This window comes from Taudactylus pleione, unplaced genomic scaffold (genome assembly GCF_031769625.1).
Source record: "Taudactylus pleione unplaced genomic scaffold, aTauple2 ptg000917l, whole genome shotgun sequence".
Classification (NCBI taxonomy): domain Eukaryota; kingdom Metazoa; phylum Chordata; class Amphibia; order Anura; family Myobatrachidae; genus Taudactylus; species Taudactylus pleione.
In genome coordinates this window covers 698234-713807 of record NW_028285318.1, presented here as the reverse complement: position 1 = coordinate 713807, position 15574 = coordinate 698234, and the positions used below count along the sequence as shown (strand labels likewise).

The 15574-nt window shown below is 38.1% G+C and overlaps 1 protein-coding gene across 2 annotated transcripts in view; it reads right to left on the bottom strand.

Annotated features, from left to right (window-relative positions):
* Nucleotides 1-3354: 3354 nt before the first annotated feature.
* Nucleotides 3355-15574, bottom strand: part of FBXL7 (F-box and leucine rich repeat protein 7) — a 387411-nt gene continuing 375191 nt past the window's right edge. For both annotated transcript variants that reach the window (XM_088459625.1, XM_088459624.1), the window contains exons 3-4: nucleotides 12738-13349; nucleotides 3355-4583 (exon numbers count right to left, since the gene is read on the bottom strand). In XM_088459625.1, the coding sequence (XP_088315751.1) occupies nucleotides 3847-4583; nucleotides 12738-13335 (1335 nt within the window). In that variant the 5' untranslated portion in view covers nucleotides 13336-13349 and the 3' untranslated portion in view covers nucleotides 3355-3846. The remainder of the gene's footprint in view (nucleotides 4584-12737; nucleotides 13350-15574) is intronic.

Genomic DNA, 15574 nt, shown 5'->3' with positions numbered 1-15574 from the left:
GTGTACCCAGCCTAAGAAATAGAGTCTCTTGCAATATTACTATTGTAACCAACTTCTCTACTTAAATTTCTAAAGACATGTAATGGTGTATACACACGGTCAGATTTTTCTTCAGATCTGAACGATAACGATTTAAGAAATCATTCAATTGTTCATATCTGAAAGAAAAATCTGACATGTGGGCAACAATGAACGATGCGCGTTCCCGTTTGTCAGATAACGATATCTGACATCTGATGTGTTTGCAGTCAGATTTGTTCGATTTCATTCATTTTAATACAGGCTGAAATCGTTCAATCGTTTGCAAATCGTTCATCTTACATATCTGATGGTGTGTATGCCCCATAACAAATAAGTTTGAAAAGTTTTATGGCCCCTTCCCCATACATTACATCTTAGCAGGAAGTTGCTATTACAATTTAGTTAATTTTGTAGAATATAGAAACATTGTTGCTGCAGTCTACAAAACATTTACTGTATATAAATTGATGTATCTAAAATGTTGATTTAAAAATAACAATTCTTGAAAGTTATTTTCTTATCTATGGGTTGATAATGCTATCTGTCTAACTTATTGAAAAGACAATATTTACTACAGGCATATATTCCAAAGTATATCCAAAAGTAAATGAAATATAAACAAATCTGCTTGTTCATATCCACTTATAATTATAATAATGAGGATGATACCTGAAGGTAATATGAGATGGGTAAACAAATATATTTGTTTTTACCAATACAAAAACGATAGTGGTTTTATAGTACAATTATCTATTATCTATTTTTGATGTTCTTAATGCAAAACTAATTAACCAAATGATGTGGAAATTTTATATGAGATTAAAGTGATCCAAATTATGGTAAAAACTGTTAGGATGATTATTTCTTTAATAGATAAATACAGGTGATAATTGTTATTACTGACATATTTCATCCTAAATTCATTGCTTAAAAGGAAAGATAAGAGGAAATACAAATTTGTACATATTCTTTATGATATAAGCAATTTAAGTCTTGTACTTATGCAATATATGATAATTTAGATGTATACTTTCATTAATTCTTTGTTATATGTCAGTACAAAAGGCAAGTTAATGTTGTAAATCTTAATTGAATGCATGCTATTGAGGCAACAAATTAATTTATTCTGGATGAAAAACCGGACACTGCGTGTATGTTTTATTGTAACTCAGAGTCAATTTACGCAGCTATAAATTGGACCAGCATTCACAGCTTGAATTGCTTATTTTTCTAGCATGATATGCTTAGTCATTTTTGTATTAAACAGTAAATCATTTATGATACCTGCTATTAAACCCTAAAATTAAAAAAAAATAAATGTATTCTCTAGCATGGTACGTCCTTGGCACTGGGAAGTTAAAGCTCCCATACATCTGTGTCGTACTGGAGCAATTCCCACATCCCCAGACGCCAAGGTTGTGGCATCAGTGAGATTCAACATAATGTATTTCTCTGTTTTGCCGATCCCGATCAAAATATGATCGGGATCAGCAAATCATGGCTTTTTACCATAAAGAATTTCAGAGATTCGCTGACGGATCAATGAGAATCGATGGCCACCGATAACCATTTCTGACCGGCGGACCGGTGGTTCTGGTCAGATCCGGGAATTGGCAAAACGGCCAGTATATGTATTGGGCGTTTAGAAATACAATCAAATAAAAATCTACAAAAACAATCTCTAAAGTCTGCGACTGCTTTAAAAATTTCTCAATTTCCAGTAGGTATGTTATTGAGATTATTTTTTCATTATCAGCAACTTTATACAGGTGGGTTGGTGTAATTTCTACATCTGTGATATTAATCTTTTATTATGACATGGCTGATTTTCATAAAAGAAGTTTGCAAACGGAATGGGTATGTAATGCCGGTTGTTGGGATGCCTCCTGTCAGAATACCGACAGCGGCATCCCGATGGTTGGTATCCCGACAGGGGTCGGGTAAGTATACTTACCCTCCACCCTTCCCACCCTAACCTTGCCCGTTAGTGCCTGCCTAAACCTAACCCTCCCCCTTCGTGTCTAAACCTAACCCACTCCCCCTAGTACCTCCAGTGGTGCCTAACCCTAACCCTCCCTCCTAGGGGTGCCTAACCCTAACCTCCACCCCAAAATCTAACTTTAACCCTGCTACGTTCCCTAAACCTGACCCCCCCCCCCGCTGCTAACACTAATGGCGCCCCGGACTTACCTCGTTCAGGCTGGCATCCTTCGGTGTTCCGTTATCGGGATTAAGACAGATGTTGGTATTTCGACGCCTATCTTAAATCCATTGCCGGGATTCCCCTGTCGGTATTGAGACCGGCGGTATCATAACTACATCCCTGCAAAAGTAGTAGCGGAATTCACAGGTAAGCTATAAGTAGCAGGAATGCCTTTAGGGCCTCATCTGTCCCACTGAAATCTAGTTGAACTGTCCTAGAAATAATTATGAACACAATGAACCACTACAAGGCCATGACATCAAAGTGATACATATGAAAATACTGTTGTAGTGATACACATGGCAAGGCTGATTGATTGCCTTTGTAATTATTACAGCACTGGAATCTTACCAGTCTTTGACAAGTGGAAGTGATTCTGGTAAACATCTCACTATAACAGCTGGGAATGGTGGCAAAACACTTAAAGGTTCAAAATAAAATTTAAACATGTCTAAATTAGTTGAAACTTCCTTGCTCAGCTTCATTTACTTGACAGGTTTTAAAACTTAATTTAATTTTAAAAAATCCCACGGCCACCTGTTACAAATCCTTAAGGTAAAACTTATGGTATTTATTTTAACAGAAATCATCGTTAGCAATCTAACACACACAGTAACTGAATTATCACTACCAGATGCTGTAGCTGGTGACAATTTTAGTAGGGCAGGAAATTTTAAACATTTTATTTTTAATGAGTTTGGAGATTTAGTTTAAGAAACTTTTTCCAGGGTTATGTAAATTTTAAAATAACCAAGCAACTAATTTATAGCAAAGGGTGAAAACATCAGTACATTAAATTGCCAACTTGTTATGGAATCTCTAATAAGGCTTCTGCTATAACAAACAAGTGCTGTACAATAAAAGAAAAACATTACGAAGATTGATATTGGCACTGTTAGATCAATAAAAGGATTCAAGCTCCCACCAATCTGGAGGCTCTAATAAACTCGAGCATGTACTGTGCAATTTAAAGTTTCCGTAATCCTTTAAGATTAGCACAAGCCTATTACAAAGAACCAAGTGAAAACTTTGGGAAAACTTCAATTTTTTTTTATTATTATTATTTCTAATTTAATTGAAAAAATCTTAAAGAAATAATGAAAAACATTTTTAATAAAATAACTGGTAGTTCAATTTGAATATAATTAAGTATTATTGGCAGTTAACAGTCCTCTCTTTAAAACTGTGCTGGAATGCATGAAATACTGACTCAGGTGTTTACAAAGATTCTCTCGCACTTTAACATCTGAAACATGTTATATCTTTGCAATTTTACAATACAGTCACACTAATGTGTAATGCACAGGAAGATATTCCTTGTGATTTCCTCACTTTCAAAAAAATCCAACTCACCTTGTTTTATACTGGTATGAAACACACATGCGCACACATTATGCATTATTGTCATAATGCATTATCATTATACATCTAAATATTTAAATTGCAAACAAACAAAATGATAAAAGCACTCCATTACTTTCATATCTCATCGTACAAAAAAGCGGAACCTCGTATGAGTAAGTTGCTGCATGTGTAAGTTTCTCTTCTTTGTTTTAGATTTTTATCATTTTAGCATATGGTTCTTAATACTTAAGCTAACATGTTTAGTACATTACATGTTCTCAGAAAAATGCAGGATTTGTGTGTTCAATTATACACCGCTTGCAATGGCGCTTGACAAACCGTAGACCATCAACTGACACTTCACAGTCCTGGACGTTTAACATCTGCAGGTCAAAACAATTGGCAGCAACAATCTGTAGCCCTTGGCCTGTGATACTCTCGCAAGACTTTAGACTCAGACGTTTTAAGTTAAAGCAGTTGAGTGCTAAAAACTCCAAACCAATGTCTGAAACTAGAGGGCATTTCCCAATATCCAATGATTTAAGTTTTGTGCAATTTTTTGCTAGGTACTCCACTCCATGATCTGTGATGCCTTCACAACCTCGAGCATTGAGGTAGCGCAGCTTACTGCAGTACTTGGCAATGTAACGGATGCCCACATCAGTAATCCTTCCACAGTGGGCTATGCTTAGGTACCGCAGGCGAGATTCCAATTTGGCAATCTCACGCATACCGAAGTCACTCACGAAACGGCAGTCACTCACACTGAACTCCTTGATGGATGTACAGTATATCATGATATATCGTAGACCTTCATCAGTGATGCGGATGCAGCGACGCAGGTACAGGTGAGTAAGCTGAGTACAGTGAGCGGCAATAGTGTGCAGTCCTTCATCTTCAAGCACAAAGCAGTCTGTCATGTCCAAATAACGAATTGATATCTGTTTGCCATGCATGGGAGAGAGTTTTACGGAAGCCTCACGGGTCAGGCTGATGCAAGTCACTTTAGAACAACCTACAAAGGGAAATAATATTTTTTATTTAAGAAAAATTACTGAATACACTGGACAATATTAAACACTCTTTATTGTTTAGTTTTTATATAACGGGACTTGAACAATGTATACTAATCACAGTTTATTTCACTTACCTAGACCAGTGCTGCTCTTATATCTAATGATGCTCTGCACAATAATTATCATCTGATGTCTTCATCTTTTTATCATTAGACCTATATTATGTATGTCCATCTCTTTTATGGAACTTACCATCTAACTTAAAAGGCTGTTTGTAGTCTTATTAGAGCAATCCGCATAAAGATATTTTCTCCTCCTGTTTGTCATCTGTTTAATAGCCCAGGTGTAAACAGACACATAATTTTATGGCAATGCATGTATAGCGTCTCTACAAAATGTTAACGTGCCATAAGATTATCTGCTGTGCTTTCATATTATTATCATGCAGTACTTGTCCAAACAGATCTATTCCACACTCAGTTCAATGTACATTTTCATTCCTAAGGTTCTGCTATAAATTGATAATTCATGAGAACATATTAGTCTATCTCTTTGCTTTATTTAATGAGAAAAAACAGGATACATTTTCTTTACACTTGGTTTAGTCTTCTGTAAAGCATATGCATATAAAACAGTCTTCAGAAAACCAGAGTCCATTGAGATTTTATTAACATTTTTCTAACCAAGCTGCCCAAATCCATTTTAAGTTTTAAGTTATGAGTATATTTCAGTATATCACGCAGTGCTATTCCAAATATATTATTTATGAGTTGTTTGCCCATTTCAGCTAGTCAAGGCAATATCCAGTGATGCACTGTACCTTCTATGTAAACATTGGGTTGGGGTATACTGTTTATTTTATTTTTTGCTATATCTTATGCTTTGTATCCTATGGGGTATATTTATCAAAACGTGATTAACAGCAAAATTTTCAATGAAACTTGCAGTAATTTGTGTTTCCCTAACCTATCAGAGCAATTTACCATTGCCGCCTTAATGGGATAGCTGCTTTGCCATGCCAGGATAGATGTCTTGTTGAAGCCTAACAGTGACATTTGTGCTGCTACTGTACTAACAGTAGCGGTGAAAATTTACACCGAGGAGTTCCATCCCTGCACTATTAGGTCATACATGTGCACTGTGATGCCAGAGGAGGCGGGCCCTCTTCCTGTAAGTAGGCGCTGGCCAATGCCACCTGAAGATGCCATTAGCTCCCACAATAAAACTTAGTAAACTTTAGTTTTCAAAACATGATAAATAAGGGATGTAATGATATTGCCTGTGGATGGGATGCCGGCCGTTGATATACCAATGCCGGAATCCCGCCTCCCGGCATAATTCCGACGCCGATATCCCGAATGAGATCAGGATACTGATGTCGGCATCCCGAACCGCCAAAATCCCGAATGTCCAAGGCCAGGGGGGTTTAGGTTTAGGCACCCCAGAGGGGAAATTAGGGTTAGGCCCCCCCCAGGAGTGTTAAGGTTAGGCTGCAGAGAGGGGGGTTAGGGTTAGACACCACTGGGGGGTTAGGTACCCCCCCTAGAGACTTATGTTTAGGGTGCCAGGATGGGCGGTTAGGGTTAGGCACCACTGGGGTGGCATTAGGGTTAGACAACCCCACCTGGGGAGGTTAGGGCTAGGCACCACTAAGGGAAAAATAGGATTATGGGGGGAGAGAGCAGGGTTAGAGTACTTACCTTCCCTCGACGGAAACTCCTCATGTCGGGTTTCTGCGGTCAGGATTTGAACCAGTGGCTGAAGAGCCACTGGTGTTTCAATACCATCATGTCCCTGACATTGCATGGGGACTGCGGTGTGCTCTGTTAGTTATGGAAACACAGGAGGCATCCAAGCTATCTCTTGTGTTAGAGTCTCAACAAATAGCCTTAATAGGAACAGTCATTTCTAGCCCCAATGTGTAGCTGCATAGAATCTTTGGCTTGCACAAATGATTGTGAATATTGGCCAGTAGACCTCTCCAATAACTGTAGATACAGAGACCCTGCTGAAGTAAGCAAATGACAAGGGTGGAAGAAGTTACGGAGGAAGAATTTAAAAGCAAGGTAAAAAAATCCTTTTAATTACCATCAATAGTTCCATGAGACAGTGAGTAGAGAATTTTGTAGTCAAATAATAAGTGAAAGTTGTAGAATAATTATGTCTCTTTTTCAAACAATAACAAGTAGTAGGAGTGTCTATGATTTATTTATCAAAAATAACTGCAAATGTTTTAGAATAAGGTTTCAGTATAATATTAATTTTAAATAAAAATGTTAGACAGCTCTGTGTGCACTGCTTTTGTGTCAGTAATTAGTTTCAAAATACCAATGCAAACAATGTGCCAAAGCTAGAGAGCACTTATAGCACAAAGTCTAGTCTGTACAGAGATATACAGTAGTGCTTAACATGGATCAAGGAATAGTCGTGACTAAGCTGCTAAAGAAAGAGGACTTCTTCTAACTAAATAGCTAAAAATTATTGAGCAGCACAATACAGCTTGTCCTAGATCATCACATCACCTTTTCAGGCAGGTAAATGGATTGATTAATTTAATTTTCAGTGATATCTATGAGCAGTTCTTATTGTATTTGCACTTGCTCTGTATGTTACACATTCTCTATATAAAGTGCCCATTGTCTCACAAGAGTTCACATTAGGACGTCCTAATTTTATAATGAATAATTGAGACACTGATGTGACCAGAAGTTTGTGCTGGTGATAAAATCCACTTCATGCTTATATAGTTACATTTGCAGTTATAGGCACATATTTCCGCTGTTAATTTGCATTTGGAGTCTGAAGTATGGAAAAAGGGAAATATATGGGACAAGTGGGACACATACCCTTGCCTGATGGAAAGCAGAAATCCTTGATGGCAACAATTGATCATGCTTTTCTCCACTGCACAAGTGTGAGATCAGGACCAGGTATTGTGTCCTACTTCGCTCTCATTCCCTCCATTTCAGGAGAGCTACTCCAGATATAGGAGTCCGCATTTTGCATCTTGTTGTGTGCTAACAGTTTTGATCATCCTATAGCTGGGTGAAGGTTTAGCTTCGGGTGTGTAATTTGAGGTTGTAGCTTATAATTTGCTTTATTTACTTCAGCCTTTTTGTTTCCTAAAAATTTTAAAAGTAAAATTGACCTGCATCATTATTGTACTACATTATTCTTGTATTGCATTATTCTTCTACTACATTATTATCGTACTACATTATTATTGTACTAAATTATTATTATACTACATTATTATTGTACTACATTATTCTTGTATTGCATTATTCTTGTACTACATTATTATCGTACTATATTATTATTGTACTGCATTATTATTGTACTACATTATTATTGTATTGCATTAGTTTTGTACTACATTATTATCATACTATATTATTATTGTACTGCATTATTACTGTACTGCATTATTATCATACTATATTATTATTGTATTGCACTATTCTTGTACTGCATTATTAATGTACTGCATTTTTATTGTACTACATTATTATTATACTATATTATTATTGTACTGCATTTTTCTTCTACTGCATTATTATTGTACTGCATTTTTTTGTACTGCTGCATTATTCTTGTACTGCATTTATATTGTATTACATTATTATCGTATTGCATTATTCTTGTACTACATTATTATCATACTATATTATTATTGTATTGCATTATTCTTGTACTGCATAATTACTGTACTGCATTGTGTACTGCTGCATTATTCTTGTACTGCATTTATATTGTACTGCATTATTATTGTACTGCATTTTTATTGTACTGCTGCATTATTCTTGTACTGCATTTATATTGTACTGCATTATTATTGTATTGCATTATTCTTGTACTGCATTTATATTGTACTACATTATTATTGTACTGCATTATTATTGTATTTCATTACTCTTGTACTGCATTTTTATTGTACTACGGTACATTATTATTGTACTGCATTTTTATTGTACTACATTATTATTGTACAACATTATTATTGTACTGCATTTTTATTGTACTGCATTATTATTGTACTGCATTTTTATTGAACTGAATTATTCTTGTACTGCATTTCTATTGTATATCATTATTATTGTACTACATTATTATTGTACTACATTATTATTGTACTGCATTTTTATCATACTACATTATTATTGCACTAGATTATTATTGTACTGCTTTTTTATTGTACTACATTATTATTGTTATACATTATTATTGTACTGCATTATTATTGTACTGCATGTTTATTGTACTACATTATTCTTGTACTACAATATTATTGTACTGCATTTTTATTGTACTACATTATTATCGTATTACATTTTTATTGTACTGCATTATTATTGTACTGCATTACTATTGTACTGCATTTATATGGCACTACATTATTATTGTACTGCATGTTTATTTTACTGCATTATTCTTGTACTACAATATTATTGTACTGCATTTTTATTGTACTACATTATTATTGTACTACATTATTATTGTACTGCATTTTTATTGTACTACATAATTATTGTACTGCATTATTATTGTACTACATTATTATTGTACTACCTTATAATTGTACTGCATTTCATCTGGATTTTCTTTGTAAATGACAGTAGGAATGCTGACATGGTGAATGTCAACAAAATATACCAAACACGACTGAACAAATGACTGAAACTCCCATCACAAATTATAATTGAGTGAAAATCTAGAAAATTAATTTATTTAACTGTTTTTGTATGGTCTCCTGCATCTGTTGCTCCCATTTGGGGAACTAGAATATATATTAGGAACTCCCCCAGTCTGAACTATACAGTCCCATGTTTAGCATTACTAAACTAATGTTCCAGAAAAACCAAACCCCTGCTGGTTACAACAGAGATTATTCTGAGGAATGCCTTAATGTTAACAGCTGCAATATGGCTGTATGTGATCTATGTTAGAGTGCTTTTGTTCCACCCATTCAGTTGTGGGCAGGCATAGATGGTAGTGGTGTGCTACTTTGAGTACACATGTGGGTCTCTCCTGTCCTGGGCATGCACATGGTTGATTCGGTACAATTCATTATGACACCTGATCATCCCAGTTTGTTTAAAATAGTTTTAGCCTTGTTTCAGCTTTATACTAGTGGGCATTGTTGGGGCTTTAGTGTGGCCAACTTTCTTAAAATTTATTTTCCATTCATTTCTTCATCCCTCTGTGAATTTGTTAAAAGTGGAGTTTGTTTTTTTTGGTCATTTTTCCATCAGTTTTGCAATCTGCCCATTTACTAAAGGTAAATCCATCAGAAAAACGACCAAATGACCGACTTTAGAACATCGGACCAACTAATGATTATACAAACTGCAGATTTACAAAGCATTGGCTTTTAAAGCCACCTGAAACAGACCAAAAACTGACCACAAACCCAACCAAACAATAGACTTCCCTGTGGCAGGTGAGTTTGCATGAACCCTGCACAGATCACTATAAGCTGTGCAGGCTTTGTTTGCCTAATATGTTTATAAATTAAAAAAATGCATGGCACCCCACCAAATCCATAACCAGATCCAAACTGGTATTGGAAAATAGGGGGAAAAATGGATTGGGGTTCCCACTATTTTCCAATAACTAGCACTAGCCGGGCCGCTGACGCTATAACAGGGGAACACATAGTAGTGTGGGGTCTCCCTGCCATAATGATAACTAGTCCCAAGCTGGGCAGCCCAGGACTGGAATTCCTAGGGAAGTGGGGCTCCCCCAAAAAATGGGGTCCCCCCCCTCCACGAGGACAAACAATGGTCTTTGGGTGCCATCGGTGCTTAGAGCAGGGGGTATCGGGTACTATATACTTGGGCCCACGTCTTGCTCCCCCCCTTACCTGTCAGCAGCAGCAGCTTGTACCTCCCCAGCCTACACTGCTGTGTGCTGGGCTGTGGTGGGAACAGGGAGGTTGTTGCCACTGGTCAGCAGCAGCAGGGTGAAGGGGGAGGGGGGTGATCACACTGATCATGTCTCCAACACAGAGCCCCCCTGTGGAGTGCTATTTTTCAGCTTTTTTGTTGTAGGGAGGAGTGGCCACAGCCTCCTTTCATTAGTTCACCAGGGCACTACACTGCTCTCTACCACCCTGTTGGGAGCAGAGGTAATAGTGTAAAGAAAGAGTTAATTAATATTATTTTTTACAGGTGTCCTACAGGTCCCAAGGGATTGACTGGTTTGGGGCAGGTTGGCCACGTTATGTATCCCCCAGCTGTGTCAGCCCCCCTGGCTGGTTCAACCTAGTGCCGGTCATTGAAAATAGGGATGACCTCATTGTATTTTTCCCCCTAATTTCCAATACCAGCCTAGGCTCAGAGGCCCGGATGGGACCCCACACATTTTTCTGTGTATTTTTAACCATTAAATCTTAAGCAAAAAAGCTTGCATGGACCTGTGCAGGGCTTCCACTACACCCACAGATTGACGGACATTTTTGTGCGTCATGGCCACTTTCCATCCAATCATCCTTTCTATCCCTAGTCTCTCTAAGGCGTTACTGTAAGGACTGAGCTTTCCTACAGAAGGTTTCTGTCTAAATTTTTCACTGTATGTAGATTTACAAATGTATTCTATCTTAAGGTGCCCACACACATACCGATATACTTACAATCAGCCGATGTGTCCGATTTCCCTTGAAACTCTCCCCGGCAGCTCAGCACACGATCTGCACACAATATGCTGTCCAATCTTCATCCGATCTCCTGCAGCTAGACTTTTTTATAGTGCATTGTGTCCTAGATTGTCAGATCTGCCGCACAGCACGGCAGATCTGACGATGCGATGTGCGAGCTGCAGAGGCGCGCATTGCATCGTGATTGTGAGTGGGGAATCACGATTTGGGCATTTTTTACCTGATCTGTCGTTCCGATGTGTCGGAATAGGCCAGATCGGGTACAAAATCGCTATGTGTGTGGGCACCTTAAGTCAGTTTTTGAGATTACCAGGAGATACTGTACTGCTAATTTCTTTGGTTCAAAACAGGCCACTATTGTATTGGTGCTTAATTCATATTGACAGCACTTTTATGCCCATTTGTTCCACATCATTACAGAGAACTCAAAGTAAGCTCTGACCTACTGTACTTTTCCAAGGCCCTGACGCTTGGACCTGCTGTGTCATGTGTTGCGCCCGTCCCTGAGGCATATTTGTCTTCTGACCGCCGACATGTGCTACTGCACATGTGTAGTTTCTTCGCACATCTTTCTCCTTTGGCGTCTATACCACATGGATGTGCCCCTCTCTCCAGCTATAGAGCCATACACAGCCCCACAGGTCTACCTGTTACCCTACACTACCACCCCTTGTATCAAGGAGCACACCACTACACATCAGGGTGCATGCTGCATTACCATCTGTTGCACTATAACACCCTGCATACCCAATTGCTCCACCCTGCATATAACAATCAAATAACCTGTTTAACCCTGTATCTAAATCCACCTGTATTCTAAATGGTTAATAAACCTGAAACATGGATAGGTTGCCTATTGTATGGACTACCTGCCACTGCCACTTAAACATCCGCTATTCAACCCAGCTCTCCAGTACTACCCAAAGTACTGCCGGGCCAATTCTGCTAATTGCCAATATAGCATTCTCTAGTAGCCTCAGCACAATTAATGCTCCTACATGTAAGCCAAAGGGGCATTTACAGTATAGAATTAAGGACAGTAACCTATGTTGAGATTGGTTAGTAGCTCCTGTGCTTTCTGTTGTAGAAGCAACCACTACTAGAAATCAATTACAATCGAGATTGTTTGTCATTAGATTCTATGGCAGTGCACATTTATTTAACAAGTACACAGTCAGGATGCTGAGTGAACTCTAATGGTATATTTAATAGTATATTTTACAGTCCTTTTTGTAACTGTGCTATACTAAAACATTTTTATCAACAATTAAAAGGTTTTTTTGTTGTAATCTTTATGAGTAGCATTGACACCTACAGGTTACATGGAGGTAGTGCACCACATACTTTTAACAATATTTTTTAATTATTTTCCATCCAGATCCAGTAACAGATTTACCTTGGTTTTAATTATTGTAAAGAGTCCTACAGAATATGCTTTCTTAAATGGGTACTTCTATCTTTAGCAATTGCATAAGCTGTAAACACAGTTTTTATTTACCTGACACATCCAGATGCTCTAAGTTTGGGCATAATGATACCACGTCAAACACTGCCTCATTTGAGATGTTGTAACAGTTGGAGACCTCTAGCCTCCTTAGTTCAGGGCAGCACTGGGCGATTGTGTAGAGTCCTCGATCTGTGAGCCGCCTGCAGCCACTGACAATTACCGTCTCCAACATGAGACAGACGTTGGGTGTATCCTGGCAAAGTCTACGGGTCAGCACTTTTAAAGCTCTATCCACGCTTATTGTTTCACCAGTCAGTCGAATAGTCCTCCATAACCGTGGGTCCCAAGCTAGATTATACCATCGTCTGCAGACCCGAGCACAACGACATAGCTGGTTTGTAGGTAGGTATGAAAAAATCTGGATAATGCATTGATCTGGCAATCGGTCAATATTCGCCTGTTCTCTTTGACCCCGTGATGCAAGACGTATAAGTGGATGAGTGAGGCGTGTAGGAGGTGGGGAATGTACTATAGCAACAGTCTCTCCTGTGATGGAGGATGATGAAGTAGATGATCCTCTCCCATTCTGGAAACTATGTAGGTTTTGTGGACATATGAGTGCAGGACTTGGTGTACTGAGCGTCCGCATGCTCAGGTCAGAATCTGAAAGAGATAGGACAATACATATAAGATGTGATCTAAAATAAAAAACAGGAACATCAGCTGCTTCTCAGACATTCTCTTATAATTCTGAATAAGTAATTTCATTTGACCAAATATGACATAAATCATCATAAAGAACAGGTTATTTCACATATACTGTCCAGTTCACAACTGTAGATAAAAATACATACTATACAACACACTGGGAAGAAACATTTCCCTCTTTATATATGTAAGTCCCCATTGTCTAAACTGAAGGTACGTGTGGAACGAGGAGGCAACATCTCCAATTTCTCCCTGCAGAATGTCTTGCCGGATGGGTTCTCCTTAGTGGATTTCATCTATAATATTCACAGTGACGTAAAAATCTGGCAAGTTGAAAAGTCTGTGGAGCAACAAATTGCACAATTTGCCATCATCTGCCGGTAGGCGTTTACCTACACATCTGTATTTTAGGCAACCTCAGGCTCTACCTTCAATAACCTCTGATGTTTCTTTCCCCCCCCCCCCCCCCTGTGGATGGCACAGGAAAACACAACCTAACCAAAATGCAAATGGTGTGTAATAATTCAATATATGTTTGTTATTCACATCACTAATGTGACAAAGGTACAATGCAAGGGTACACTGACCACTGGTGCTGGCATTACATGTAACTCTGTGTTCGTCTTAATTGCTAATCTGGGTAACAGAGTTCCAATACAAGTGACCCACGCCATGCATCGTACCACGTAAGCTTTATATCTATTCCTTTGCATCAAAGTATTAGTCTAGTGTATCTCGTACACTGCAAACAACTTTGTATGTGGCTACGATGCGAATAAGATGCAACATTCAAGAAAAAGTATGAATCGCTACCTGTGGCGGAGAATCTAAGTCCTGCCATATGTCTCATATCATATGGAGCAAAAACGCTAGGTGAATTAGAACGTCTGTATGTGGCTAAAATGTGTAAGATAAATAGGTTTCTTAGAGAAAGGATGTCAGATAGGTACGGTGCCAATCTGACCAAAATACGGGGGACAAAAGACGTAGGGGTTCCCCGTAATTTGCACAACCAATACCGAACTCTTTCTAGCAGGCGTGTAATTCCACAGCCGGTGTACCCTTTCACCCGGTCCCCCAGCCAAAGCATTATACCTGACTGCTAGTCAGCCCAAGCTGGGGATCCCTGGGTAGGTGGGGATCGCCAAATAAAGGGTTTGCCCCTCTCCAGGGCACCCCAGGCCTGGCCTGATAGCCTGGTGTATCCCTGGCACAGCTGGCCAGTGGGTGCCGGGTTGATTATGTATGAAAGTAGCTAAAATAACATTGTCTTTTACAGGAGAATTAGAGGTCCCAGCAAGCCTCCCCCACATGCTGGTACTTGGAGAACCACAAGTACCAGCATGCGGGCCACCTCTAGTTCACCTGCAAAATAAATATTAAAATAAACTCAAGACACACACACACTGTGAATATAGAACTTTATTACACTCCCACATACTCACCTACAAGTCCCGACCCACAGGCTTAAGTACCGTCCTCTAAGGATGGTACTTCCCTAATGACATGATCTGTGCATGTTTCTGTGTAATTTACACCTGCTCATGCTAACAATTCCTACATGTCTATTATATTGGGGGATTTAAAGTTCAATTTTGTGTTGTATTTGGTGTTCGATTTGGACATGGGCATCCAAAAATCGAAGAAGAAATCACTATTCAAAATCGAACCAAATCGAATTCGATTTAGAGAAGGCTTCCAAAATTGAATTTTAGTAAATGTGGGATTTTGACTGGGATTTCTACATTCGATTTGATTCGATTTCAGGTGAGCTAAATTTAACATAAAATCTAATGCAAAATCGCACTATGATCAATATACCCCTGGATTTCAGATCAGAATCTCTACTTTATTACTGCTAGTCCCTGTGGTATAACCTAACTGTACTGTAAGTTTAAAAAATTTATTTCTAGACCATTTATTTTGAATTATTTTATAAATGTTATGTTGTCATTTCTGTACTTGTCATTTTTCAAATCAAAGTACTGCTTAATATATATACTATATATATATATATATATATATATATATATATATATATATAAACAGTCAGGTGCATAAATATTGTGACATTGACAGAATTTTCATATTTTGGCCTCTATTCACCACCACAATGGCTTTGAAATGAAACAAACAAGATGTGCTTTAACTGCAGACTTTCAGATTTAATTTGAGGGTAA